The sequence below is a fragment of the Melanotaenia boesemani genome, chromosome 1 (genome assembly GCF_017639745.1).
Source record: "Melanotaenia boesemani isolate fMelBoe1 chromosome 1, fMelBoe1.pri, whole genome shotgun sequence".
NCBI lineage: Eukaryota > Metazoa > Chordata > Actinopteri > Atheriniformes > Melanotaeniidae > Melanotaenia > Melanotaenia boesemani.
This window is the reverse complement of record NC_055682.1, coordinates 32,581,518-32,609,513: the sequence shown is the minus strand read 5'-3', so window position 1 is coordinate 32,609,513 and position 27,996 is coordinate 32,581,518. Positions and strand designations below refer to the sequence as shown.

Sequence of the window (27,996 nt, the reverse complement as noted above, 5' to 3'; positions counted from 1 at the left end):
CATTTGAGGAGATGAGGAAATTTAGTGGAACACTCTTTTAAAGGAAACTGGAACAGAGCTGTTATCTCTCACTGCGCCTGCATCACGGAGACCAGACATCAATAATCTCATTACCTGGGTCAAATTATACAATCAGATCAACATTCCTGATCCCTGACAACAAGGAGAAATCTGTTTCATCTCAGCGTCATTTCTGTGGCAGTTTTGCAGAGGTAGCGCATGGCCTTCCACCTGCTGATATGCTGGTCAGGAGGGCAGATGTTTGGATTCCTCATTGAACCTCAAAGCTGCGTGCAAATACTCAAGATGACCTACTTCTTCCACACAGACACCGATAAAATCCATAAATTAAGGAAATTAACTGATGGGGCCCCGGGCCACTTTGTAAGCTATTTAAATCTTTAAATTTACAACATCCCTGCATACTTCATGTAATTGAACTAACTCCAGGCTTGTTTCCTTTAATGAGAAAAAAAATCCAGTTCCCCCTCCAGTTTGTACCTCTGGAAACAACAAAATCTGTGCCTGGGGGAAAGATGGGAGCGCTATGAGGCCCCTCTAATTACGAAACTTGCTTCAAGGAGAGATGCATCCTCAGACTCCTATCAAATCTGCTGTCAAATTTCACCAGCAATACTATTTAATTGTCTCCTTTTATTACTACTTTGTGCTTAAAAATAACCATATGATCAAAAAAGGCCCGTAAATGTCTGGGGAAAAGGAAACAGTCCAGAGCAACAGAGGGAAAAAGAAAACTTCTGAAATTAATGTGAATAAATTGATTGAAAATAATTGTTTTTCTTTGGAATAAACTAAAGAAGGTTCCAAACTGGTGTCACATTCGTGGAAATCCTGTGGACCAATAACAAGTTCCTACACTGGTTGGCGCCAAATATCAAGAAACAAATGTTCCACCTCTCTCACGATGCTGGTAGAGGGTAATTACTGGGCTCAATGTTGCATCAATTATTCACAGTTATTTACCCGCAAATAAACAAACATGCAAATAAATAAATAATCGTCTCCTTGGTGTGAGCACCTGCTTGACTCCTCTTCCCCTTTTGCAAAAGTGGCGCAACACTTTCAGCGCCTCATCTCCTGCATTGTCACTCCGTGTTGGAAAATAACAATAATCAGCCGCAATCTTCTTTTCCCAAAAAAAGAAAAAAAAGCGAGAGAATAAAGAAAAAGAAAAAAGTCTGGAGGCTGCCTGCTTTCACCGGGGAGTGAGGAGGAGGAGGGGGGGTGGGGGTGTTCTGTGCAGATATCTCCATCTAAGCCCTGCGCTATAATTGAAATGGCGCATTTGGCTGCAGGCAGGTTGTGAGGGCGCTTTCTGCAGCAGCATGCATGCATGTCCATAGACGTCATTTGATTTTAATGGCCTGCAGGAAATTTGGCGTTACAACTCCAGACATTAAGGCAAGAGAGAAAGAGAGGGAGAGAAAGGGAGAGCGGGGACACGGGGCGGTGGGGTGGGGGGGGGGGGGAATCACCGCATGAAAGATATTGGTTCAAGGATATCTCTTCATTTTAACATATTTTTCTTTTACCGAGACTTTATCAACAAGTTATTCTGTCTTTATTATATGTTGCCTGAGTGGAGGACTATGGCTGCCCGCCTGGCTTTAAACTTTAAATTCAGGCTAGAGATGGAAATGGAAATGTATTCCTACTAGCTGGACTGCCTGGGGAACTATTACATCAGACGAAATGACAATGATTAAAATCTGCTAAATCTAAATCTGAATCTACTCAGCGACTGACACTTGCCTGTTAGGTTTCTTGCCCCCCTCCAAATCACAACTTCACACCGTTAAGAGGAACGGTCTACTTTTTCTCCGTAAAATTCAAGATAAGTTATTATATCTGTGTAGCCATAATTTCAGGAATAGGGGGGTATCACGTTCTCTTCCTTGAGAAAATTGCCTAGGCGAGAGAGTGGAGTCGAGCTAATTGTAGCCTAATCCTTGGCCCAGAGGCGCTTGAGCAGCCCGGAGCAAGAATTTTCTTTTTTAGCTCCGCTCTGTTATTTAGAGAAGGATTATTGGCTTTCTTCCTCTCATAACAAACCACAGGGGCAGTTTCATTTAGGCAAAAAGACAGACAAGAGACAGAAATACGAAGCAGGATCCCAACAAGAGCGCACATTTTACGCGTATCCAAATAAGAGCAGAGAAGGGGAAGGAGATCATCTCATCTATGTTCAAGGTAAGGACGCTTCCTGTGCGCTTTGGTACAAAGAAGCTTGGTGAGGACAGGTCGAGCCAGCCTTGCAATAGAGCCTTTAAAGCCACAGAGACTCTTCGCAAGCACTCGATTCCGACCACAGCTAGTAGTGTCTTTAAAAAATAAAAGCTATTTTGTATTGGAAACGGAGGAAAGACTTGGCTTTTTCCGTGCGGCAGTGTAGGTTCGTGCTGGAGCTGGATGGCGGTGTAGTTTTGACAGAAACTCGGGGGCATTTGGAGAAAATATTCAGGGGTTACGCGGACAGCAGCTGGGACTGACCGCCGGCGCGGATTTCCTTTGGACTCCCTACAATGTTTGAAACGGTAGGGTGACAGTTTATTATTACAAAATCCACTATTTTTTTTACACAAAGTGCGGGATTACTCCGCGCAGTTTTAAAGAGGTTAGTTGAACAAAACAACGTGGACTATTGCTTGACCTCAAATGTATTATCCATCGTTTTTCTTTTTTTTAGACTATAGTTCCACATTTGGATTTAATCAAACAGGCAGTAAATCACACGTGTCGGGGTTATGCTTTTAATTGTACAGCAGAATAAGACGCCATGTTGAGTATTTGGTAGATTAAAGGCAGAGCGCAGGCTTGTGATGATCGTGCAGAGTGGGACATGTCAAACAGTTTATTTTCCAAACGTTTCTGTGTTATTGTTGTTATTATTATTATTATTTTCTTTTTCTTATGTTTTCTATGTTCCAAAAATTGTAGGTCATCAGGATGGTGTGGATGTCAGTCATTAGGTGTGAGATCTGCTCCAGTCTCTGAGCAAGCAAGGGTCAGTGAATGAGGAGGCAGACAGCAGATCTGAGGAGAAAGTTGATGCCTCCTGTGATTTTGTGGAGGAATTTGTCAGGTTTTTTGTACTGTGTATATCTTTTAATGTGTGGATCCTCTTGTGTTTGGTGAGGGAACGTACAATAGTAAAAATTACTGAATGATTGGTGTGCTTACAAGTGTAAGAACAATTATATGTTTTTCGTTTGTTCACATGTCCAATGTGTTTGATTGCTGGAGTGACTGGGTGCGTTTGTGGGGCAGAGAGAGACACCGGTGGTGGGACAGACCCGTTTGCGTGTGACCAAAACTTTAAAGTCTTTCCAAGTTTTCACCCTTTTTTCTTTCTGTCGTTTCCTGGGATTTGAAATGTAATCCCATCTGCCTGTAATCGTATTAAACGAAAACGATACTGCTTTAAGCAGGGCAATACCCCAGGGGTAAAAAAAAAAAAAGCTATAGTCTTACTGTTTGCCCAGGGGCACTTATCTTAGAGCCGCAGGGAGGATCTGGACTTTCAGAATTGTCCTTACAGTTTAGCAGAAAAGCAAACAGTATGTGTAACAACAAACTCACCAATGCTGCAAATTTAAAAATAAATCATTGTGTTTTATTATAGCTACAAGCTTTATTTAAATATTTGTGTGGATTAGTGGTCTTCCATGAAAAAGCCTCAAGGTACGCTAGCGGGAAGCAATGACCATCAGTCTGTAATCACAAGAAAGAGATGAAAAGAAGTTGATAGTTTATTTCTTCAAAATTAAAATTCCACATAGAAGCTCAACAACTTGCGCAACATTGCCTCCTCTATGACTCACATTAGTGTGCTTTCAAAGAGTGAATAGGAGCACATATGGGGTCAGATTACGTTGTGGCCAAACTGAGGTTAGGTGGTTTACCTGCCGCTGCTGGCGAACAAATTACGCACCAGCAGGTTGGCTCTGAACGCCTGCTCTGCTTTTCTTGAGGCAGAACGAAGTCAAACGGCGGCTTATCGACGTGAATTCAAAATATTTCCTGAAACGTTAAATTAGCTTATCAAATTTAGTTCTGCTCCTACTCTGGAATGCTCCTCCGTGCCCCCAATAAATTCCAGCCCCCAAACCTGGGCCTTCCTTTGGTTTCTGCGCTTTTGTGATGTTATTTGAAACGCTGCTCTCCTGACTGTGACCCACAGGATGACTGCAGCAGGACACTTCATGGCCAGGCCTGTTCATGGCCTGTCAGTGTGGACAGCGCATGCTGTGCTCTCTGCGTTGAATTGAGTTTTGGTACGTTTTTACGCAAGTTTGGTGCCAATAAGCGGCCTGTGTGGAGTCATGTGACAAGCGATCACCTTAATCTATTTTGTGTGTGTTAAAAATGAGGTGGAGGAAAAGTTGCACCCTCCCCTCCCGCCGCGTGTTCCTTGCTCTCAGATTGGTGGTTGCTGTGTCTGGGCGCATCACGTCTAACACATAAGGCGACCTTTAATTAGAATATGGCAGCAGCAGTTTATTTTATCCCCCTGAAGGCTGACACCTAGCATTTCTCTCTCTCTCTCTCTCTCTCTCTCTCTCTCTCTCTCTCTCTCTCTCTCTCTCTCTCTCTCTCTCTCCCTTTCTATCTGTCTATCTCTCTACCAGCTCTGTTCCCTAATAAGCATCCTTCTATCCTCGCCTGCGGTGTTGCATGAAAAGATGCAAACATACTTAATTAGAGCGGTGGCAATAATTTCCAGGCTAAATATGCGACCAGACAGACATGGAAGTGATCTGATACCATTCAGAAAGGATACTATCTGCTTCCCTAGGATCACTGTAGATCTTTCTTTTTAACTCCCCACCTATATTCCCATGGCTTTCCTGTACACTTGCTTTCAGGAGGGAAGAAGCATGTCACGGCTGTCTCTGACCCGGTCCCCGGTCTCTCCTCTGGCCGCTCAGGGGATCCCTCTGCCGGCTCAGCTGACCAAGGCGAACGCCCCGGTGCACATCGATGTCGGGGGACACATGTACACCAGCAGCCTGGCGACCCTCACGAAGTACCCAGACTCAAGGTAAGACGTGCACACGGCTTTTCTGCTACGCTTTTAACGTTTTAACGTGTTTCTATTGTTCATTCCATTTATGCATTATTATTTATAACTAATAATAAAATATTCACCAACTGAGATTTTGAATATTGTAGCTTTCTTTTTAAATGTGAGATTAATTTCAGCCTTATAAAGTAAAACACTGCATAATTAAATTAAATAGATTTATATCTATTCATTTAAAATAATAATATTTTTTGTTAACTAGCTAATCAATTATTTCATTATTTGACTGGTGTTTGTCTAAATTAAGTCTCATTGGGTTTGGGATGTTAAGTCATGTGGCTGACTGGGACAGCTGCTCTGCAACTTTTCTAGTGACATCACTGTGATGTCTTTTGAAACCATGTGGTTATATCCCCCCCTTTGTAAAAATCTCATAAGCTTTAAAATGTTGGATTTGGTTGTTTTTGTTTGCTCTAATGATGATTATTTAATTTATTTTTAATAAATACCTCACAGGCTTGTTCTTTATTTCCCTTCACATGGCTTTGTTTGAGAGTTCAGCTGCTGTACAGTAGCCTACTCTTCACATGTTTCCCTGCTGATGACAGTAGTAGTGTTTGTGTTTGCAGCACACAGTTTTGTTTTGTTTTTTTGTTGTTGTTGTTTGTTTGTTTTTTTGCTCTGCACCCTCCTTTTTACAGCTCCTTTTTCTTCTTCTTCTTTTTATTTATTTGTTTATTAATTTACTTTCGTCAGTAGATCAGGGTGCTGTGAGGTATCCTTGGAGGAAAAAAATGATGTAAACGTCCGAAAGACTGTCATCAGCTGGTCTAGGGCAGCTTCAAATCTGATAGAAATTTAGCTCATCTGCGTGTTACATATTGACTTTCTTAGGAGCAGCGTTTACCAGTATTAGATCGTTTTTATCGCCACTGTTTGTGCTAAAACACAGTATGTAATCAGTATAATACATTTTCTACTCACTTACGCTGCCCCACCTCCATAGTATGACTTTCATTCAATTGCAAGAGAAGCTCAAAATATGGATTATGTATTGCAGTAAAACTTTAAAAGGTTCACAGCCACAGCAGTGACTTTCTGTTCCTTGAATTATGTGTGGACAGGAAAGGGACCCCTTGCTTTTAAAAACTACTTATGATTATGCTATGTCACTCACAAGTAAAGCAAACATGTTAATAGTGCACTTCTGCTTGTTCTGATTGTGTAAGAGTTCCTCCCACATTTTTTGTCTTCTTTTTAGCTCCATCTACACATATATTGGCACCACCACAGGTGGTTCAGAAAGCAAACAAAACTACTGCAAAAATGTCTACATCCCTTCTGTTTTTTTTTTTTTTTTTCTTTTATGGTTTAGGGCTCTGCAATTTTTTATCTAATACACAGTGTCATTCATTACATTATAGCGCCTTGAGTTCTGCATCAGCTGAATCCCATGTGGGCCAAGGTAAACATACGCCAGAAAATCTGCCAAATTGGCTACAGGAAACAATCCATGTAATCCCTTGGTAATAAAATCTTGATATTCATAGAGTCCGCTGACAGAAAATCCCTGACAGCTCTCCCTTTTATACCAGTGTTACATGTCATGATAAAAAATAAAGCTCAACCCAGACAATGGTTTTAATGTTGTTTTTCTTATTAAGATGATTATTTGTCCACTGTTTCGGTGTTATATCCGGTTTATGAATCGTTTAAGCAAAAATACAAATTTGCTGTTTGCGTTTTTGTACCCATGTTCTGTTTTTTCTTTTCTTTTTTTTAAGCTTTGGTGTAGCTTTTACGCCTTACAAAGAAGTTATTCAGAGAGTGACATACACGGGGCACCGTGCAAATGTAGCAAACAGCCATGTCTAAGCATCTAAACAGTGTTTTTACAGTGTGAGTAAAGACAGGATATCAGTGTGAGTTGGTTGGAGTGCTCTCTTCTCTTCTCTCTTTTTCACACATGCTCCCTTGCTCTTTCTCTCTTTCTCTCTCTTTCTATCTGTCTCTTACTGTTTCTTTCTCACTCTGGATCACACACACACACGCACACAAACACACACACACACTCACTGCTTCTCTCACTCTCCTCAGCGTACAGCTGCCCTCAGGGCTCCACTTTCCACTGAAGCCAGTGGAAGGAGGGGCCTTTTTGTGTGAATTAGGATAATGGCTGACAGCAGAAAGCAAAACAATTACACTGGCATAACCATGTGTGCTGCATTCAGCCACATCCGGTTGAGCAGGGGCACACGGGCAAAGCTGAAAACGTGACAAGTGAAAGAGCAGGGCTAAAGAGTTTGAAGTCGCTGATTACTTTTAATAGATTGGCCCCTAAATAATGCAGCGTGCCAAGAGAAAGTTAGTCTAGTAACTAATGTGCGGTTATTCATCTTCTTCTGTGTGGGCCATATTAAGGGACAGGGGTCATGAAACATTGATGTGCACTCTGTGTAGCTCTCAAAGAGGACAGTCTCAGCAGTCACTTGAACAGAAGCTGAGGAAATTAGGGGGAAATGTTCCAGAGACAAGGAAACTATTTTCAAAGGACCACTGGACATTTTTCTCTGTGAGGACGAGCCTTTTGTGACCACAGATGAAATATCTGTGCCGGCTCTATATACTATGTCTAGTAGCTCACTTTTCTACTAGATTAACTAAGAAATGGTTAAAAGTAAAAAAAAAAAAGAAAAAAAAAGGAAAGGACAGTGCATGCAAAGTGATTTTATCATTGTTAGTAATTTAGTAATGCGTGTTATCATTGGGCAGAGACAGGGCACCGAGATGCAGGCAGTGAAAATCAAAAATCAAAAGGTCGTTCTGTGAGTGCAAGAAGGGTTTAGTTGCTGATTGTATTGACATGTAACTGTACAAAGGCATTAAGAGCTAGACTGAACTTGATTTAAACATTTTCCCCTTGCTTTTCCACAAGCAGTAGCAGCAATAAAACTCAGCTGCTTACAGTTGTTTTAAGCAAGAGTCAGCAAATCAGAGCCAGGGACAGCAGCAACCTGAGCTGTATTCGTTTGACTTTGCCTCCTCAGAAGCCAACGTGGGCAGCCTTTGGTGTCATGCTGACAGGCTCACTGAGATCTGGGGTTTATTGTCTGACTCTTCAGGAAGCTGCTGGGTGCCTGATTAGGCGACCAGTTAGATGTGCAGTTTATGTAGAACATCTTTTCTAGCAGAATCGGGGATTACCTGTGTTGGGTCCCTTATCAGAAACTCCTGAATGACACGACCCTGGCAGCTCTTCGCCTCAGCTGCTGCTGCAGTGGAGATTCTGCCAGATTTTGCCCACTTTCTGCCCTCACTTGCCACCACTGGGTGGGAGATCTGAGCTGTTCCTGCTCTAGATAACCTCCTACACCCACCACCTCCCTTTTCTCCCTGACTTTTACTCCTTGTGTAAGTTTTATATTTCTGTTAAACCTTATTCTCTCCCACTCCATCTATCTCTGCTTTCGACCTGTTTTTTGTTTGTTTCCTTCTCTTTTCCTCTTCTCTTCTGTTTTCAGGTTTTTCTTCTCTCTTCCTAATTTTTCCATAGTTACCTCCTGACTTTGTCTTTTATCATCCCCATCAATCTATTTTTCGTCTGGCCTTTCTGTTTGTGTATCTTGTCTCTTAATTTCTCTATGCTCCCACCCCACCCCCACGCCCTTTTTCTCTCTGCCTACCTGTTAATAACAACCCCCCCTCCAATTCAGGGATTTAACAGAAAGGGGGAAAATGAGACCAACAGAGAAAAGGGAGAGGGAGTGAGAAGGGAGTGGAGGAAAGGCAAAGAAAAAGAAAAACAGGCAGCATTTTAATTGCTTTTTAAAAAAGTGGAGATGAAAAACAGAGTTAGCCTGGAGGGGTATGGTGAAATTCTAGCTGGAAGAATTGCAAGACCATATGAGAAAGGAACACCTCAGGCAAAACTGGGAGATGAGTATTGGTTTTTTATAAAGCATTTTGCATCGATTTCCAGAGAGAAAGCGAGTAAGGGAGAGGGATGGAGACAGAGGGAGAGAAAGGAAGAAAGAAAGACAGATATGCAGAGAGGGTGAAAGAGAGAAAGGATGGCAGGAAAGGGAGGGAGAAGCCTCTTTGCGTCAAGTCAAAAAACAGAGACAGGGCCAATTTGACTTGATAGCTTAAGCATGTTGTGCCGGCACATCAGGGTCAGAAGATACAACCGTTAAATACAAGCTCGTTGCAAATTCACTAAGATGAGTTTGTGGGTGAAGCCGGCTTTGCTGTTTGTTCATTGGCATTCCCACTACGGTTCCTTTCCATGGTCTTGTAATAGAGTTTGACAGTACAGGTGCTCAGGCAGCGCTGGCTGTGCATCTTGGTCGGCGTGCGTTTGCAAATAGGTTTTATGATTTTCTTTGTCACACAACTTTGTCAGCCAACCTAGAAGCTGTTATTGTGATTTCAATGCTGATTACCTCAAAATGATAATAACAGCAACACAGCACGCTGCCAAGAGCTGTTTCTCAGCGAGACAGACTGCAAATGTGCGGTGAATTAGTAAAAGTGGTTACGTGCTTTAGGTTTCTCTTCTTGAGTAAATCAGTTGTATGGCTTATTCATGCCGTGCGTTTGATTTGTTCCAAATAAAAATGTCTGCTCTTGAGGCTTTGGGAAGTTTACTAAACCTCACCTTAAATATTTCACAAATTTTTAATCATAAAGATTGGTGTTTGGAAATGAACAAACAGACAAAGTGGAAGAGCTCTGATGCGATTATTAGACCAGCGAGACGGGCACCTGCAGGTAAGCTGTAGGAAACCCACACAAAGACGACGGGAAATGAATATCTGTCCAAGGGTATCTTAAGGCACAACGCCAACATGGTGTGATGAAAGATTAAAGATAATGGCAGTTTCCACTTTTTGCCTTGATGAGGCCCTGTAGCCAACATCCAGTGAGCTCTCAATCTTTCAGTGCACCAGTGGAAAGGGTTAACTGTGCGACACTAGGCAGCAACAAGTGTCTTATTAATAATAGACAAAGTTTTGTCAATATTAGGTGAAAACTTGAAAGCCTTCATTTAATGACTTCTTTTTAGTTAATGATTGTGATTTTTAAGAGGGAAATGTTATTTATTTAACATTAAGTAATGTCATTATTTTAATCATCTTAACAGTTATTTTCTCTTTGATCATACTACAGATTTGCCTTAAAACAAAACCTACAGATCTACATTTCAATTTGGTGTGCTCATGAGTGCTCATAAGGGAGGCATATTTAATTCAGCCTAAACAGTATGATGACACAGGAGCAGCATTGGAGCCCATGTCACACCTGTTTCCAGGGATGCTTCAAAGCATTCAGAGGAATATCCTGCTTCTTTACATGGAGTCACTTATTCATCTTAAAGAATCAAAGAAAAGTGACACTAAATCAGCAGAATTAGTTGAGATTTGAGATTTCATATACACAAAGCGCACTGCATGGAGGATATAATTCAGTCGTGTACTGCTTTCTCAATTCCTCATAAATTCATAAGTAGGTTAACCTGTAACACTAAAATATCTTTTTCCACATGCTCCCCTCACATTAACATGTGGCCTTTCTCCATTTCCTACCTCTGTTTCATTTCCACCCCTCTGACAGATGGGATAATAGAGCTGTAATGCTACATTCATGCTATTAATTTCTGTAAGTACAAGCAGGGAGCGTGTGTGTGTTGTTGTAATCTCTCTGCAGAAGGGACACTTCAAACAAGTCTGGAATAGGGGAACTGTGCCTTAAGCCCCTTGTTTCAACCTGGGATGCTAATGCATTTCAGGCTTAGTGCTAATAAAATTGAAAAATAAATGGAGGGTAATTGTTTCATGCATTTGAAGGGAGCTGGCTCATTCCATTATGTGGCTGTGTTTGTGTGTGCGGTTGCCTGTGTGCGTTTGTGTGTTTTCTCTGTGTGCATGTGCGTTTCAATTTTCAGAATCAGTCGCCTGTTCAATGGCACCGAGCCCATCGTGTTGGACAGCTTGAAGCAGCACTACTTCATAGATCGGGACGGCGAGATATTCCGCTACATTCTCAGTTTCCTGAGGACCAGCAAATTGCTCCTTCCAGATGACTTCAAGGTATAAAATCCACACTGAACATACTGTATTGTCTGCACCGTGGACTTACACAGTTACAAAGAACATAAAAACAAAAGAATCTTGAAAATACACAGCTATGTGTTATTAGTATAGCCACAGTGAGAAGTTATTTACAGTAGTATATATATATATATATATATATATATATATATGTGAATATAATTGTATTTGTTCATACTTAACTGTTTTCATGGGTTGAATTTTTTTGCATGGCAAAAAAGACCTTATACCACAAAAGAGCTGCCAGTTCTTATTTCATAATGCTTCTCCTTTTCAACACATCCTTTACCAGTATTATAAGCATGAGCACTAATGAGAACACTATGAAGAGAGACCAAAAGAAACATGACTCTGCTGGAGTACACAGTGATGGAGGAGTACAGCTAAATGCTAAGTGGCTAACTGGAGCATGGCCTTGTGTTGTGTGTGCCAGAGCCCTGAGCTGTTGTTTTTCATCCAGAGTAGTTTCTAAAGAGTAAGTCCAGGTGAAATCCCCTCCACACCCCTGTGCTCGGCCACGTTGTGATGACGAGGTCTGATGCGGACAAGGTCTCACTCCTTGTAGTGAAATAGTGAGGGCTGTGTGCATATATGTACACAAAGCCTGTACTTCTTGTGTACCACTAATAATAAATCTGCCCATGCTAGGCTAAATAGGCTCCACACACCTGGCTCTTGTTTTAGCATCTAAACTAGTCAATTGTAGGAATAAATGTGCACAATATATCATTGTCTCTCATCATTCTAGGTCTTTATTAACCAGTCCAAAGCACATATCTGCAACAACAAAACAGAGACTGTCTATTTTGATAATAAGTAATGTTTTGCATATGTAGATTTCTTATCTGTGTAAGCTAGTTTTAGTTTCTGTTTTAGGTATTGTGTGAAATATTCTTGTTTTGCATTTTTTTATATGGTTTATTTTGTGCGTGCATACATGCATCAACAGCTATTAAAGCTTAAATGTTTATATGAGGAATGTTTAAGGTAATTTTAGATTTGGAACACTAGAATTTATCTATGTATTTCTGCCCATTTGCCCAACGTTCATCCAATGTTTAAAAAATATTTGTCTCTCTAGCTGCTAAATGCTTAACTGTGGTCACCAGCTTGGAGCTAACTGTGTCTGCCTGCTGTTTGCTTCTGGCCAAGAAGCATTTGGATGGCACATCATAACTTTTTCATTGAAACCAGCTGACTGGTTTGATGAGAATCATGAGAGTGAACCCGAGTAGTTAAACCAAAACAACAGGCTGAAAGACTGTAAAATGGCTTCCAGACCAAGAGATTTTGGTGGTAATTCATTGTATCACAGTGGATTATATGTTTAATCCAGTGTAATATATATATTTCTGACACTACAAGGAAATTAGTTTAACCAAACACAGTACACACATTATAAGTGGCTTTGCAGGAATGATTATATACTCTGCCTGCAGCTCCTTCATTGTCAAGGTTTTTTCATTGATACTGCTTCCTGGGTATATTTCTACTTTTTGCATTTTCTCCACCTTAGCTTGTGTGACCTTTTCACAGGGCTGGCACTTGTTCATCATTGCCTACAAGGTAACAAGGCGAGGCAAAGCCACTCAGAGCCAGGGGCAAGCCCTCTGAGCTCCAAGGATAGTCAGAACAAGACCCAAACCTCAGACAACAGAACATGACATGAAAGCCCTGCATATTTTGGCAAATGATCGTCTGACTCAGATCCGATTAGTTTTTCCTTTTGCATTCATGCCTTCACCCCATCCTGCTTTCTGTTAAGTCTTGACAGTTCGATCCGGTACCACAGTTGTAGAGAATGCATCGGACTTTATTGTTTCAACTCATTACGACCCGCTCGCATAAGACTGTGTTGATCTGCATACCTTTCAATTTGCGTGAAGCCAAAGGAAAAAAAATGCAAATAGTGCGAGGCGGAATTGAGCATGTTCTTATCTGAACACAATCAGGCTTGCCGTGGCCCGAGGGCTGGGTCTGTTCTGCTGCTGGCAGCCACGGCGCTGTGTGTTTTGCTAAATCAATGTGAAAGTCTGAGCAGAATAGGAAAATAATTTTTCAGCCTACATCAGTGGAACAAAATATTCACTATTAATATCCTCCCTCATCTCATTATTCAAACTACAATTAATCACGAAAGTGTAAGCAATGCTCAGTCATACTAAGGGCATGGTTTTAAACCGGTAAGTTACTGCTTTCTTTACCGGATTAATCAGGCTTTTGTACCACACTCTACAGCTACTCTTTCCTTATGTATGAGAAGGAGCTCATGTTGCTCATGCTTTCATTTTTATGACTGCTTTGCATTTGTGGAAAGTTGGCTGATTTTTTTTTTTCAGGGGCTTGTATAATCAACAACCTGTGAGTTCCTGCTTGTGTGGTTTTTAGTCATTTTTGGTCCAAAACACACTGCAGGTCTTTATTAGTCCTCAAACTCCTACATAGTGACATTTTCCATCATTTTCTTCTCTTTCTTGTCTTTCACTGTCTCTCCCTTCCCTTGTCCTTCCCTGAAATGTTGCTTTGCTGTTGGGCAATCAGGTCGGATCATTATTTTGAAGCTCAAACGGGTTGTCTGGACACAGGATTGGGGGATGAATTGTCTCATAGAGCTGGCAGCAGTAGCAGCAGCTTCAGCAACCAGGACGGAGCTCTTGGCCCCCGTCTCCCTCTCATCCTCACCTCAGCGCTTAGGATTACTCTGTTGTTTTCTGTGCTGCTCAGGATGACTAAAGTGCCTCGCAGACAGACCCCTGTTAAAAACATATCCATCCATGGCTTCAGACTTGTGAAGGCTGAGGAGCTACACTTTGATACAGAGAGCTGCCTGAAGGGGGGCGTCTCGCTATGAGTTTTGTCAGCTGCAGCAAAAAGGCCAGAGGAAAAAAAGACATGGAGAAAGGGAGAGAAAAAAGGGGGGGGGGGACACCTCCACCCTCCTCTTTTGCATTCTAAAATCCTAAATATTAGACCATCAACTTAAGATGTGTTGCGTCAACACTGCGCCCTGATGGAGTTGTATTTTGGGTGTCGTTCATACACCTCAGATAAAGGCGTAGTTTAGATGAAGGGGTAAAGCAGTGAGGGAGGTTTTCAAGGCTAAAGACAGAAGCAGCACAGTTAATGAATATGCTGTTTGCTGCCATCCTCTGTTTCTGTGCCCAACAGTGGTCCAGAGAAGGGAAGGGGAAAAATTCCTGTTGGATCAGGTCTCCCTGGCAGTAGCAGGACCTAACATCCATAGCCACCAATGATGCTGGCTAATGGGAAATTTGCTGTTTTATCAGAACAAACACACACTGTCTCATTTTTCACAAATATTTGGACTCTGATGTGCACGACCCTCTACTATTGTGTAGTAATGTATAACCAAACAGATGTGTTTGCTTAAGTTTTGTGTATCGTGGAAGACAAATCCCTGATGACAGTGATGACAGTTCATAAACAATTAATGAATTAAGCTGTCATTCTTTTTCACTTCAAGACACTAATCAGAACACAGACATATTAATTACTAATTGTTCAGTAAAAAGAAAGATTTGCAGTATTTAGATGTAACCTAATTGGATATTGTTCTAATAGGAGCTTAACATTGAGCCACAAGCCCTATTAACATAAAAATCCCTCCATATGAGGAATACATTAAAAACCTCCTCGGCTGATGATTGTCCTCATGTTCACTTGCACATATCTTTCTCTTACCTCCCGTCTGCCTCCAGTAGCAAACCTCCGCCTCCCCATTTTTTCTATGGTAGTGGTGAAGGATGGTGCCATCTGGTCTTGTGGGAAATTAGAGGCAAGAGCGCAGGGGCAAATGGCCCCCAGCAAGCCCTGCCCAGGAGGGAGAGGCAGGCAATCTGCTGCAGACTGTCTGCACACAGGAATGCACGATCGCAGTTCACTGGAGCCCCACTGACGGCCTTTCTGGAGTCAGCTCACTAAAAGATGCTAAAGGCTAGCACAGCTCTGCCAAGAGCTACTGTGGAGGAAAGCTGCAGCATGGCTATGCTTTGTTTATTAAGAACGTTATCCTGCTGGTTGGACGCCATCGCTGATCTTAGTTTATTGTTTCTTCTTTGCTGAAGATTTACCAGGAGATGATTTGTAGGCATTCGATATGTTTAACGTCACACCTGATTTGCAGCCAGATTATGTTTTATGAGAGCAGGAAATTTACCTCTTGCATTGCTAGCATTATGTAAAATTATATTGCTTAATGGGACAAAAGATGCTGTGCCTTCATATTTGCACACTTGGGCTTCATCTTTCCCCTACTCTTCCATTCTCCCCTTTTCTTTTATGGATCAATAAGTTGGAATAATCTAGCCATCGATTCAAATGCCACTGGTCTTTGATCTTTAAGGGAAAAGGGGTCTTAATTATATGTCCCTTAAAATGGAGTAGTATGACCAAGGGAAGGAAAGTGGACTGGGCTTTATTAGGTTAATTTACTGTAACACTGATGAAAAATGGCAGGTGTGCAAACATCTAAATTCTCTCTGAAAGTGTAAAAAAATGTAACTTTAAAGCGATCGATCAATGTTCAGTCAGGAATTTGTTCCACTGTGCGTACCTGTGCTGCACAGATGTTGTTTTAATACTGTTGAAGGGTCAAAGTATCCTGATGCAGCCACAATAGCTCTCTGGGAGTAATTAGAGAAGTGTCTAGCTCAAGGATACTTCATCATTAGTTGCTGTAGGGAAGTCACACACAAATATCCCTTCCACTGACATCCTAATATTGCACTGCATGTGTGCTGGATTTTGTCTCTGTGACCTTGGTGAAGAGATGTAATGTAGCGAAAGACAACGGTGTGTTAGTCACGCATATAGCCAAGAGGACTGTAATTCACTGCTCTCATCTCCATGCTCATCTGCCTGTACAGGACTTCCACCTGCTGTATGAGGAGGCGCGCTATTACCAGCTGACGCCCATGATCAAGGAGCTGGAGCGTTGGAAGCAGGAGCGGGAGCAACGACGGATGGCACAGCCCTGTGACTGCCTCGTAGTCCGGGTCACACCTGATCTCGGCGAGAGGATTGCCCTGAGTGGGGAGAAGGTGCTCATAGAAGAGATCTTCCCTGAGACTGGAGATGTTATGTGTAACTCAGTCAATGCTGGCTGGAACCAGGACCCAACACATGTCATCCGCTTCCCTCTTAATGGCTACTGCAGGCTCAACTCAGTCCAGGTAACGCACCAGAACACTTGTCCTTTGCTTTAAAAAGAGATAAACACTAAAAAGACACTTTTCTCTGTGAATGTGGTTTAACTGATACACTTTTGATAATAAGTAAAAACACCACGAACTACAGTGTTAACTGTGTTTTACAAGATTTGAATAGTAAGCCCTCATTGTGCCATGGTATGATTAATAGATTTCTTCCTAATACCAAGCCAGTTCCGGTTTAGACCCTCAGTTCATATCATTGTCCTGTTAATATGAGTGAATAACTGCATTTTGTCAGTAATTTGAAGCTGGAAATAAACTTTCAGAGCTGATTTCTTTAGGGAGATTGTTGGATTAAAATTAAACTTAGCAAAACTCTGAGGTTTCTACTGTGAATTTCACACTATGACCTCCTGGACATTAAAAATAATGAATGACAGGTTAATTCAGATAATCTGTAACTACAGATGTCAACTAACTAGCTTCCTACTTGCAACAAAGCCTCTTTAGGGTAGTGATGTAACTTAAAATGTCTGTGCCTTCTGTGCGAGTGTGCAAACCGATTGTTTCTGCAGAACTACGCATGCCCCTATGCATGCTACCCTTTGGGTCAGCTGTACTGACACTTCACATGCATGGACATGAAACAAGTTTACAGACATTGAAGAGACCATGACGATGACGAACTTTACATTGCAGAGGCCATGCGGCTGATTAGATGCACAAACCAGGAATTTCTTTTAATTAGCTAGTATTAACTCCAGTTGGTGTAGATATGTGTAAGCGAGTGTGTATGCAGTAGCAAGATGTAAATGTGGCACAGTAATTTTGTAGCACTAAGATAGTTTATGTAAAACACACTCTTTTTTTGCAGAAAAAAGGCCAAGTGGCTAATTGTTGGCACATCTAGCTTTCATGAGGTTAAGTCTTTGTGCACATTTTAGCTAGATGCTTTAGTTTGGCATCATATTTCTGATTACATTTGGTACCAGAGACATTTGGGATTCATTCCCTACAGATTTCACAGAGACTTAATGGAGTCAGACAAAACAGTGTTTTTTTTTCCCTTTATTTATCCAATGTTTCTCGTAAGAAAGCTTTCACCAGAACACTTCACTTTTATAATATATACCTTTCTGGCATTTGTAGTGTACATTAAGGGCTTTAATGGGCTTTGTGAAGCTGCACTTTGCTGCCTCACTGTATAGCATCTGCTGAAGAAGTAGAGATGCTGTGGCTTTGGTCACCGGCGTTATTTGATGCAACCGGCATTATTGGTGACTCCTTTTAATGCACTTTGAAATAGTAAAAGAGAAAAAGAGAATGATGGGTACTCTGAAGACCATACAGGTGTATAAAATGTGAGAAGATTTTTTTTTTTTTTTTTTCAAACTTCAAATTCAAACTCAATTCAAAATTTTTCAAAAGTTATTCCACAAGTACTCCGATGAGTATATGGATATAGTATTCTTATCATCTTACTTTCAAATAAGAACTCTGCCTGTCGGAGGTCAGCAGCCTCCTTTGTTAGAGCAGAGCTAACCCTGCCGTTGAGATGTAAAGAAAACTTCAGAACACGAGTTTTACAGCTATGTTACCCTGTGAGGTCTGAAAAAGAGAGAATGAGGCGAAACATAACAGTCTCACACCACAGGCTCAATATAACACACTTGAGCGCCTACAGCCATGAACAGACTAACACATAGAGGAGCCTTCACCCCTCCAGCACCCAGAGAGAGCCTCTCCTAGGCAGGCTTGTGCGCTTTGACACCTCCAACTACCTCCCCCCTTCCTTTTTTGCCAGTGTGAGAGACCACCTCCAGGGAGGTGAGCAGAGCATGCGGGACAAAGCATGTGTGGACTGCGGCCATGTTTTCCTGCGAAAAAATGAAGAAGAGGAATGGAAAGAGGGGGAAAATGATATGCATAATTTACGCTTTACTCCTTTTTAAGACACAGCTCCTTTTTTAAAAAGACTCCAATATAACACCGCTCAAGGCGATTGAAATACATGTATTGCATTTTTTAATACCATACTTACAATTTCTCAAACAGCCTAAACCAGTTTATACTTCTTTTATAGATTTTAAATGACTTACAATATAATTAATTGGCCACATCAACTAACACAACATTTTCCCACTCTGTTTACCAGTGAGACTGGTTACAGGATGTGAGCTCATCTGACTAACACAATCTGAAAGGAGTCTTTATTGTTGAGGTTTTCTTTTTATTAGGCTGCCTGTCTGAAGGCGAGGTGAGCTGAAATCCTCTTTTCAAACAAAACGCTAACAGCAAGAAGAGCTGGATCTTCAAGGTTTCCCGGAAGCAATGCGCCCCCCTTGTCTCACATTATGACCTCTCTCTGATAAGGCAGTGTTACTTCTGGTGTCATCTTCTTCTTCTTTTCTTTTCCATCATAAAACATGCAGATACGCTACATTCTGTTAAAAACATAATCAAAAGCACAAACACTCACACACATACATATGCAAGCACAGTGGAGGGGGCCTGGTTCATTGAGTCGATGTAGATGAGGACGCAGGGACCAGATGGAGGTGTTTTTTTGTTGTAAGGGGAGATTTTTCTAAACAAGTTGCTCATTCTGTCCTCTCTCATTGTTGCGTGAAGGTATGAGAAGGTTAGAAAAATAATTCTCGTCTTACCTTCGAGACAATGAGCCTCTGATCTGATTTCAGGCCTGGACCCTGACCTGAGGGGACGCACATACAACCACACCCTGCCCACAGAGGAAGAACAGGGAGAAAGTGGACGTGTTGGGGTGGGGGGTGGGTTATGGCAGGGCAGATGCAGCACTGTAAGATGGGGCAAATTTTTGAGAGGTAACAGATGGATGCATAATCTTTAAATATAAACTCCATTTTATTATTATTGAAGCTAAGGTGCTGTTGCTGTCTTGCCCCGGGCTGGAAACTGCTAGACCTTGTGATATTTAACATTTCTCACTAAGTACACACATTGTAAGTTCAGTTTTTATCTCATCTTTCACACTATTGTTTTTATTAGTAAGAAATGTATGAAAATAAAAATATATATATCTTTTTCTATCAATCTACAGAAATAATAGAAATCAGGTCCGTCTTTAGTTATTTTCTTTTGTATTCAAATGTGAGAGAGTAAGAATAAACAACCCCACCGTGGCAAGTGATTCTCCATGAAGTCATGAATGGAATTTTGTGAATAATGCAAACCACCTGCATTGCGATGTAGATCTGGCGCAGAGGCACAGAAAGGAGCAGGGGCACTGAATGGAGGGAAAACATTTAGCCAAACAGTCACAGAGGTGTACACACACGTGTCCCAGTGCTGCAGCTGAGCCTGCCACTACATACATCACCATGATGAAGCGCTCAGATCAGAGCAGAGCCAATCCGTCCTTCATCAATGTGACAGCGAATGTGGTCGTGTAGAAGGGCCTCCCGTCCCTCTGCTGCCCGGGCTGGGAACGCAACACACAGCAACACTTTCTTACATGTCACACTGCCACTCCATCACTCCTGAGCTGGCTGAGAAAAGAGAGCGTGGCCTGTCAGAGCAGACAAGGCCACACAAACACCTCAGCAGTGCTTCTCAGTGGTTTAAGTGGCAGAATAAGACATTAGCACCGCTCCAGTTTAGGGGTCTCTGAACTCCTTGTGTGGCTCAGTGGCTAGACGAACATCAGGCTCAACAGGACGCAGATTATGGAGCAGTGTGGAGGAGATAAAAACTGGACATTTTTCCTGCACAGCTTCAGGTGAAGGTGCAAGAAAAGTCTTCTCTTTTTAAATCTTTGAAGTCTTTGTTGGATACTGCCTGGTTAGGTAAATGGGTAGTAGAAACTCCAAAACTGATATCTAAAGGGGAAAATCTTTTGCAGAATAAGAAGTGATCCGATAATTTCATAGCTGGAGGAAAATAGTCTTCAAACAAAGTTTGTCAATGTCTGATAATTGAGTAGAAAAACATTCTTCATCTTTTTTTATTATGTATGACTATAAAAATGTATTAATTTTCAAAAAGTTCTTTATTCAAAATGCTACAAGGTAGAGATATATTTTATCATTTTAGCACAGAAGCGATACCAGTAACTGCCTAATATATTGTTGATAGATTAAAGCAGAATGTTTAATATTGTAGGTCAACAAGGTAAGTCCAACTTAAAAAAAAACTTTTGAATAATTAATAATGATAAATGAATGAGCTGGATTGTATTTTAGAATATATTTAGAAAATGGATAATTTTTATCACTTTTGTGTCATTAAGACAAAAACCGGTGACTGCAAATTAAACAGAAAAAGGTTTCAGAATGAGTCGTGGTGCTAAGACTGTCATCTGCTCGTCTATTCATTTTAGCCAGAACTGCTTGCAGCTTTGGGGACTTACCCAGACCAGAACCCAGAGCACCTCACTGTCAAGCTCAATGTGGATTCTTCTTACCACTGTTTAGTTTTGCTTTCCAACAAAACTGACCTGATCTAAATGTCAAAAGACACTTTAAAGTGTCCATTTGCACTGATGAGCCCAGTCACAGCTACAAGCTCATTTGCTACTAGCACAGTAAGGAAATATTCCACAGTCAAAGTGTTTTTTACCGCTTGTGAGTCTTGAAAGAGCTGTCAGAAGGCTTAGAGAATTACAAAGAGTTTGGAGTTTCACGGCTGCTTAATGCCAGATGCTTGTGATAAGCAGACGATGAGATGGAGAGGATGCAGTTAGCGCTTCTTGTCAAGACTGTGCATTGTTAAATAACAGCAACTGTGTATGTGTGTGCACTTTGGTGGGCATCAATATTAGATTGTGCTCCGGTTTCCAACCCTGAGACTCATCCACTTTGATTTGTACGTTGGCATCTTTGCTACGATGAGATTAATATTATCCCATCCTCCTCCCCATGGCAACCCCAAGCTGAGTGGCAGCTCTTCCCATTGTAGAATAGTATATATTCGTTTGAAAGATGCCTGTGTAGTGAAGTTGAGAAAATGGTAGATTGTGCTTCAAACACATAAGGATCACTGGGGATGGAGAGGGGTGAGGAGCAGCTTTGCTCTCATGGGCAGGAGACACAGGCAGAAGTGATGAAGTTCAGCATAGACCGAAGAACTAGCAAACTTTGGCGCAGTGACATCCTTTGCTTTTTTTTATTCAGGTTTCCTGTTTTGAGAACAATGATTGTGACAACAAGTGTGGTCATTGCAGAGGAGGGAAGGTTGCCTGAGCAGTTTACATAAAAAGGGAAAAGAAGAGAGACTCCTAATGAGCTGTAATTACATTTCATACTCAAATTGAGACTTGACCAATCAGGCTACTCCCATCGAACTCACTGTTAGAATATTTTGTTATGGTTTTATTCAAGTGAGGCAGGAAAGTTAGCAGATAAATCTGCATAAGTACAACATAAGCTGAGATCTGAAAGCCTGCGGTCGCAAGTATGTACTGCTGAACTGAGCAACCAGACATGTTTGAGCTTTTTAAGAGGGAGCATTTCTTTCTGTTGTCAGCAGGGATTGATTTCAGGACATTGTCCTGTGGACATTGAAAGCTTTTGCTTCGATACAGCTTAATTATTCTGTGTATTGTTTATTCCCCCATGGCACTAATTCACTGTGACAAAACTGAACGGGAAGTTTTTTTTATGGTCTCTTATAGTCATTACAGTATCCTTGAGTCAGTTACAACTATCTATAATAATATCCTTAAGTCTTTTGTGTTGCCGTGCATTCATGATAAAAGTGTTTTCAGACTATCTTCATTGATCAGGCTATTCTCCTCTGTGACCAAATTCATTGCTGAACATGACAGAGTCCCACATGTCTTAAGAGATGATGGGGGGAAATGCAATGTGATGCAATGATCAAAGAAGGCTATGTAATATCATTTCCATAATCGTTAGGCTCCTCCGTCGCCTGTCATGGATTTGGGAGTGTTTGATGCTTGGGCAGGTCTCTTAATTAGCCATCTTCACCATCAGCTGTCTGCCACCCCTTCTGCCTCACAAATTACAGAGTTTGTTGTTGTATGGCCAGAGGACAAAAAAGGGGAGGGAGCTAACTTTTCCATGTGGTCCTCCCTGCTTACAAGCAGTACATATTTTCATTTTAATCAGAAGGTGACTGGGCTTTAGGGGGTTTTAAGTCTGCTCAACAGGTTTTTGTGCATTTGTTGCATTATGTGTTTGTCAGTTTATATCCTTCTGTGTGTCTGATTTAACTGCTTTTCTTCGTAAGGCTGCAGTGCTTTGACTTGGAGGCCCTAACGCCCCACTTTAGCCTCTGATGGAGCTCACGCTCTTGTAATTAGAGAGGTCATCCTTCAAGATTGGTCTACGTGTCAGTGAGTGCACATATGCGGGCATCTGAAGAAACCATTTTATTTTCTGTGAACCTCTCTGGCTCTGTATCTGACAGAAAGGGTTAGCCTTTGGCGAGACCTTTCATTTTCATGCACTGCACACTACATTAAAAAGAAGGGGGAATAAGCAAATACATGGCACTCCTCTCACTGAGATTTAGATATATATCCCCTCCGAAAAAAACGCCTCTCACATGGATTACAGTAAATGAACAGAGAAAGTGATGTTGGAGTTCACGTGTTTGTATATCTGAGAGTATCTTTTTGGACTAGGGGATGTCAATACCCAGACTGGTGGGTTAACATGCCTCCCCATCTCCTGTTCCCTCCCTGCAGCTCTAACACTTTGTCCTCACACAGCTCAGCCATATTATCCTCTTTATCCTCATTCCCTGCACGTCGTGCTCTCTTTCGCTCACGGACCTCACTTCTTCTCTCACCCCAGCCTCATTACTCAAATTAGGAGCTCCAGTAATCACCACGCTGAGCTCCACTCAGCCCCTTAACACACCCCACTCACACTCTGCTTTCTACATCCCTTTGAGCTCATGCCCTCAGTTCAGTGGCCAATCCAGCACCAGCCGCATGAATATTGCAGAGGTGGCGTGATGTCGGGAGTGCCCTCTGGTTTTTATCACTACGTGTGATTGGGTGGAGGGGAAGACGGTTAATGACACACAGTGCATGTTGTGACGATGAACATCTTAGGAAGTTCAACACTTTTAAAACTGCACTTGTGTGTTGACCTGCTGAAAGACTTTAAGATCAGTAACCATCTCAAGTCTAAATTCTACAAATTTAACTTAGTTTTAATAAGAGGAGTTAACCACCGACATCTTTAAGTAAATGATGGACATAGACAAGGGCTGTGAGAAGACAATACAATACTTCCAATCCGGTTGGTTGGTTCGTACTTCTCAAAAACCAGTAGGCTCCAGTAGACTACCATTTAAAAACCATCAACTTAGCTTATAAAATAAGTCAATAAATCTTTCTCAGGTATTTGTCCTTCAACAAGGACAGGCTCCTAAAAGAGACGTTTCTGTCCGGTCATGTTTCGAGCATGACTCTCCAGCTTAACCTTATTTGTCAGAATATGGTTGATTCTGGTTCAAAAGTAAGATGATAATTGACAACAATTTAGCTCAGTGCTTTAGAACAGTAGCCCAAAAACCACTGGGTAACATTAAGGCTGGAAAAATGATAAACCAGTTAGTCTAACTCTGTCAAAACATAAATCTCCTTGAAACAAGTTCAACGGTCACTATTAAAACATATTTTATGATATATTAATTATATTCAGCTATTATAACAAAAAATGGTTTGTGGGCCAAACCATCAGAGGAGTAACTTCCTGTAAACCAGGAAGTTGTTCTTTCTGTTTTTTTTTTTTAATAAATAAATAATTTGAAATAATGTTTAAAGAAGCAAGAATGGTCCAGATTTATTTTTAAAATGCGTCAGAAAAGCTGTTAAATTCCTTTTTAGTGGCAAGCTAAAATTGCTAAGCTAAATAGCGAACAGTAGCTGTAAATTTAACATAAACATATGAGGGTGGTGTTAAAATTTTTATCCGACCTGCAAAAGTGGGGAAATTTTCTAAAACCAGTATAAAAACTGAAACCTGTGTCTCTGATTTCTGGATTTTATTTACACCAGTTGACACTAAACTCTGATTATTAATGCCTTCGTTTCCTGTCTCCTCTACAGGTTCTGGAGCGTCTTTTCCAGAAGGGTTTCAGTGTGGCGGCGTCATGTGGAGGCGGCGTAGATTCCTCCCAGTTCAGCGAGTACGTGTTGTGTCGTGAAGACCGACGGAGTCTCTCCATCAACACGCCTATCAGAATAAAACAGGAGCCGCTGGACTAGAGCATTCTGGGAGAGGGACTGGCAACGCCCCCGCCACCCTGCGACACTCCTTCCATCTTGTCACACCACGCCAGCCTACCCCACCCACCTCTTCCCCTTCCTTGCCCCCAGCGAAACCACAACAATCCTCAACATACCTAAGTATTAGCAGAGGCCTGTTAACCTCGCCAGCTCTGCAAAACTCTAAGGGGAATGTAGAACCACACAGTGAAAAAACAAAAGAAAAATCAGCTGCAAAAGTTTTTGATTATGTCAAATGATGCCCAAGGAATCTGGGACTGTGATGAAAACAATGAAAACTGGATGCCGCAGCAGCTCACAGCTCACCATTTTTAGCAGTAACTGGTTGATTTTCTTTTACCTACTTATGGAAAAGGTATCCTGAATCTTTTAGAGGGATTATCCTTCATTTGAACCCCAACACACATATGCACACAATCCCTCTTCTCATTCTTCCAGCAGTATATCTGTGTCTATGAGACCCACGTCTTCTCTGGCTGGTGACAAGAGTGGCCCGCTCTGGGCCAAGGAAGCTTTGGCCGACAGGATGCTTTTAATAATGGCAAGACAAAGGACATAATCTAATTTTTTAAGTCCACTGAAAGGTCCCAAACCCCAAGACTCCATCACCGTCACCCCACAGGCTTGGCTATAGACCTTGCTGGACAAAGCAAAATTTGCCAAACTGATTGTTTATTAGTTTTTCATTGTTGTTTCTGAAGTATGTTATTCTTGCTCTTTTAGCTGTTTTTATCATGACATGGTGTAAACAATTATTATTAATAGGATTATTTTTAATGTCTCTTCTTTCCTTTCTCCAAAATGAAGGATGTATGAACATTGTATTCATTAGGCTTTGAAAGCTTGCGAGGGAGTGTTTCTTGGCAATAGCTGCAGAAACTCAGATGTCTGCAGGCTATGTGGCTAAAGCAATCTGACTGGCAATGCATTCAGAGCCAGAAAAAGTCCCATTGTTCAAACGGGATCGGAAGAAAACCTGGATGTTCCGACACTGTTTTTAGTCAAACGTGATGCACATAAAAACGGGAAAAGAAAAGAAAGTACTTCTGCTTATTAGCCCTTAAACATATCTGGGGTCTCTGATTGGATTCTCACATGCGAGCAGCAAACATTTGCTCATATTTAGCACAAGTTTCATAGCGTTTGTAAATTTAAGAATCAGGACAAAATTGCACAAGCTGTAAGTGTATTGCAGTTTTGTTGAGCTCGAATGTTAAGAGACTTGAGGACCAGCGGGGGATAGCTGACGTTTACCAGTATGTCTCATGTTCAGCGAGAGATGTACTTTAAATGCTAAATGTTTCTTTGCACTTAAACATTTCCCACAGAGCTGCCCTGCGCTGCTCCCTCTGAACACTTGTTTGAACCCAGGGAGCGGCTGCAAGTCAAGCTGTTAATCTGTGACTGCGAGATTAAAGTATTCAAGAAAACAGAAAGAAAAAAAGGAAAAAAAATAAAAAATGTCCAACAGAACAAACACTCTAGGTACCAAAGTAGATAAGGTGCCTGTTTTGTTGATTGTACAAATATAAAGATGTTTTTTGTGCAGTTTATAGAAAAAGACGTAATGCATTATTCAAAAGTTAACTGTATGAAGGATAACAACATTTGATCCTCCGGGCCTCCAGTCTTGACAGTTGTGTTGAGAGTAGCTCAAAGTACCTTCAGAACGTTTGAGAGACAAAGTCTCTGATTTAATATTGTCACTTCTAAGCAAAGATTATTTCAGTGGTTCTTCACACATGTATGGCAGAAGCTAAAGTGAACTGCATACCCAGCATCAGTATGTTGTTCACAAAGAGGCGGGTGGGCGGCATTTACTCCGTCCTGCTCTCATTCTTTTGGTCTTATTCTCAACATTTCTGGATCAAAGACAGAAACAAGAAAGGCCAAGTTTTCATGCTTTATATTTGTGAGTAACTTACACATGCCGTTTCTTCCATTCCAAAAAAAAAAAAAAAAATGAAGTCTATTCTGATCTTTGTGGGTGTTGGCAGTTGCTTGAGTTAAACTGGAATTGTTTATAGTTGTTCATTAAACATGGGCTGTGGCTGCTCTGACCACATTGTCCTAATAGAATCTGTTCTTTCTGATTAAACAAAACCAGTGAGTGGGTAAAGATGGGCTCGGTTTAAGTGTAGCTGCGAGTCTGGTGCGGTCTTTCCTGGGGGTCTTTCTCACAATCAAGCCAGTCTTTGTTCTGACCTGCCAGTGGCCTGTGCTTTTACATCCAGTCTCCTCAAAGGGAATGGTCAACCAGGCCTTTCATGTGCCGAGGCATGTTGAGCTCTCTGCAGCGCTCCTCACCACCCCGCTCCTGCCCCCTCCCCCCTAAAGGCACCCAGCTCAGTGGTGCCAGTAGAAACTCAGATTGCACCCCCTGCTGCTGTGTCATCCTTCATGCCCCCATTTTCCAAATGCCCTCCTACGCCACAGCTCGCTGGGCCACACCGCAACAAACCAAACAAACTGATGAGTCAAAACACGAGCACGCTCAGAACATACTGCAGTGCAGCCAGGCGACCTGACTGCTGCTGAAACCAACAGCCTTGATACTTTTTATTAAGTGGGAAAAACTAATCTGGGTTACTTTCTGATTGGAAAGAGGCAAAAAATTATCATTAATGTGCCATTTTGAAATGCTAAAAAAAAAAAAAAACTTTTAACAACTTTCAAGAGCCTTTTGAGCTGACATGCATCAGTAAAATAATAATACTGACAGCTAAAATTTAGAAATTTAAACAAAGAAAAAAGAAGAATTTAGACTTTGATTTTTATGACTGCAATAACCAAACCTGGGAAGCTGTTTTTGACTCGGTATATTAATGACAGGTTTACTGCAGAGCTACACAAACATGACAGGACAGGAAATTTCACAGACATGTTCACTCACGTCACCCTTTTCAGATGAAGAACCGGTCAGTGTTCAGCCAGTCCACATGTACAGTTATTGTATATTGAATTATCAGGACTCTGGGTTTTACAGGACCCTCATGTTTTTAAGCGACCTTGTAGTCCTTATTGCTAAAAGAATTAAAAGAATTCCAAACATTACATTGTGTACATATGGATTAAAACATTTCAAAGGGTATAATAAGGTGCAAATGTATATTATTTAAAGGTGTTTAAAACAATTAGATTGTGGTATTAAAGGGCATGTGTTCATTTACAGTGTCTCCATTTGACTTTTCTTCCATATTTGCGATAATAAAAGGATGTACTGTATAACTGAAAATGTCTCATTGCTCTCATGTTTGTATTTTACTTAAAACAAAAAAAAAACAAAAAAAAAAAACAGAAGATTCCAGCTTTAAACCTCTAACCATGTTTAGATGGCCAGACTGAAAAAGCTTAGGTCGAGATCTTGACTGACAACAATGTGCTTTCAAACCACAATATTTTGCACAGAGTTAAATGGTTTGGTCTTTT

At 41.3% G+C, this 27,996-nt stretch overlaps 1 protein-coding gene across 3 annotated transcripts; it reads left to right on the top strand.

Annotated features, from left to right (window-relative positions):
* The first annotated feature begins 1,502 nt into the window (after positions 1 to 1,502).
* Positions 1,503 to 27,736, top strand: LOC121644183 (BTB/POZ domain-containing protein kctd15). 3 transcript variants are annotated; one of them, XM_041991962.1, is made up of 6 exons: positions 1,503 to 2,211; positions 2,414 to 2,555; positions 4,887 to 5,062; positions 10,989 to 11,133; positions 16,041 to 16,346; positions 24,388 to 27,736. In XM_041991962.1, the coding sequence occupies exons 2-6, from the start codon at positions 2,544 to 2,546 to the stop codon at positions 24,544 to 24,546; spliced, it is 798 nt and encodes a 265-aa protein (XP_041847896.1). In that variant the 5' UTR covers positions 1,503 to 2,211; positions 2,414 to 2,543; the 3' UTR covers positions 24,547 to 27,736. The 3 variants fall into 3 exon arrangements, with proteins under 3 accessions (XP_041847896.1, XP_041847905.1, XP_041847888.1); XM_041991971.1 differs by lacking the exon at positions 2,414 to 2,555; XM_041991954.1 differs by lacking the exon at positions 1,503 to 2,211 and having other exon boundaries at positions 2,234 to 2,555.
* Positions 27,737 to 27,996: the final 260 nt, after the last annotated feature.

What these genes read in the sequence shown, in the direction of transcription:
- LOC121644183 (XM_041991962.1), top strand. An exon ending in TCCTTCCAGATGACTTCAAG is followed by an intron (nt 11,134 to 16,040) that starts GTATAAAATCCA and finishes CTGCCTGTACAG; the next exon opens with GACTTCCACCTGCTGTATGA. An exon ending in GCAGGCTCAACTCAGTCCAG is followed by an intron (nt 16,347 to 24,387) that starts GTAACGCACCAG and finishes TCTCCTCTACAG; the next exon opens with GTTCTGGAGCGTCTTTTCCA.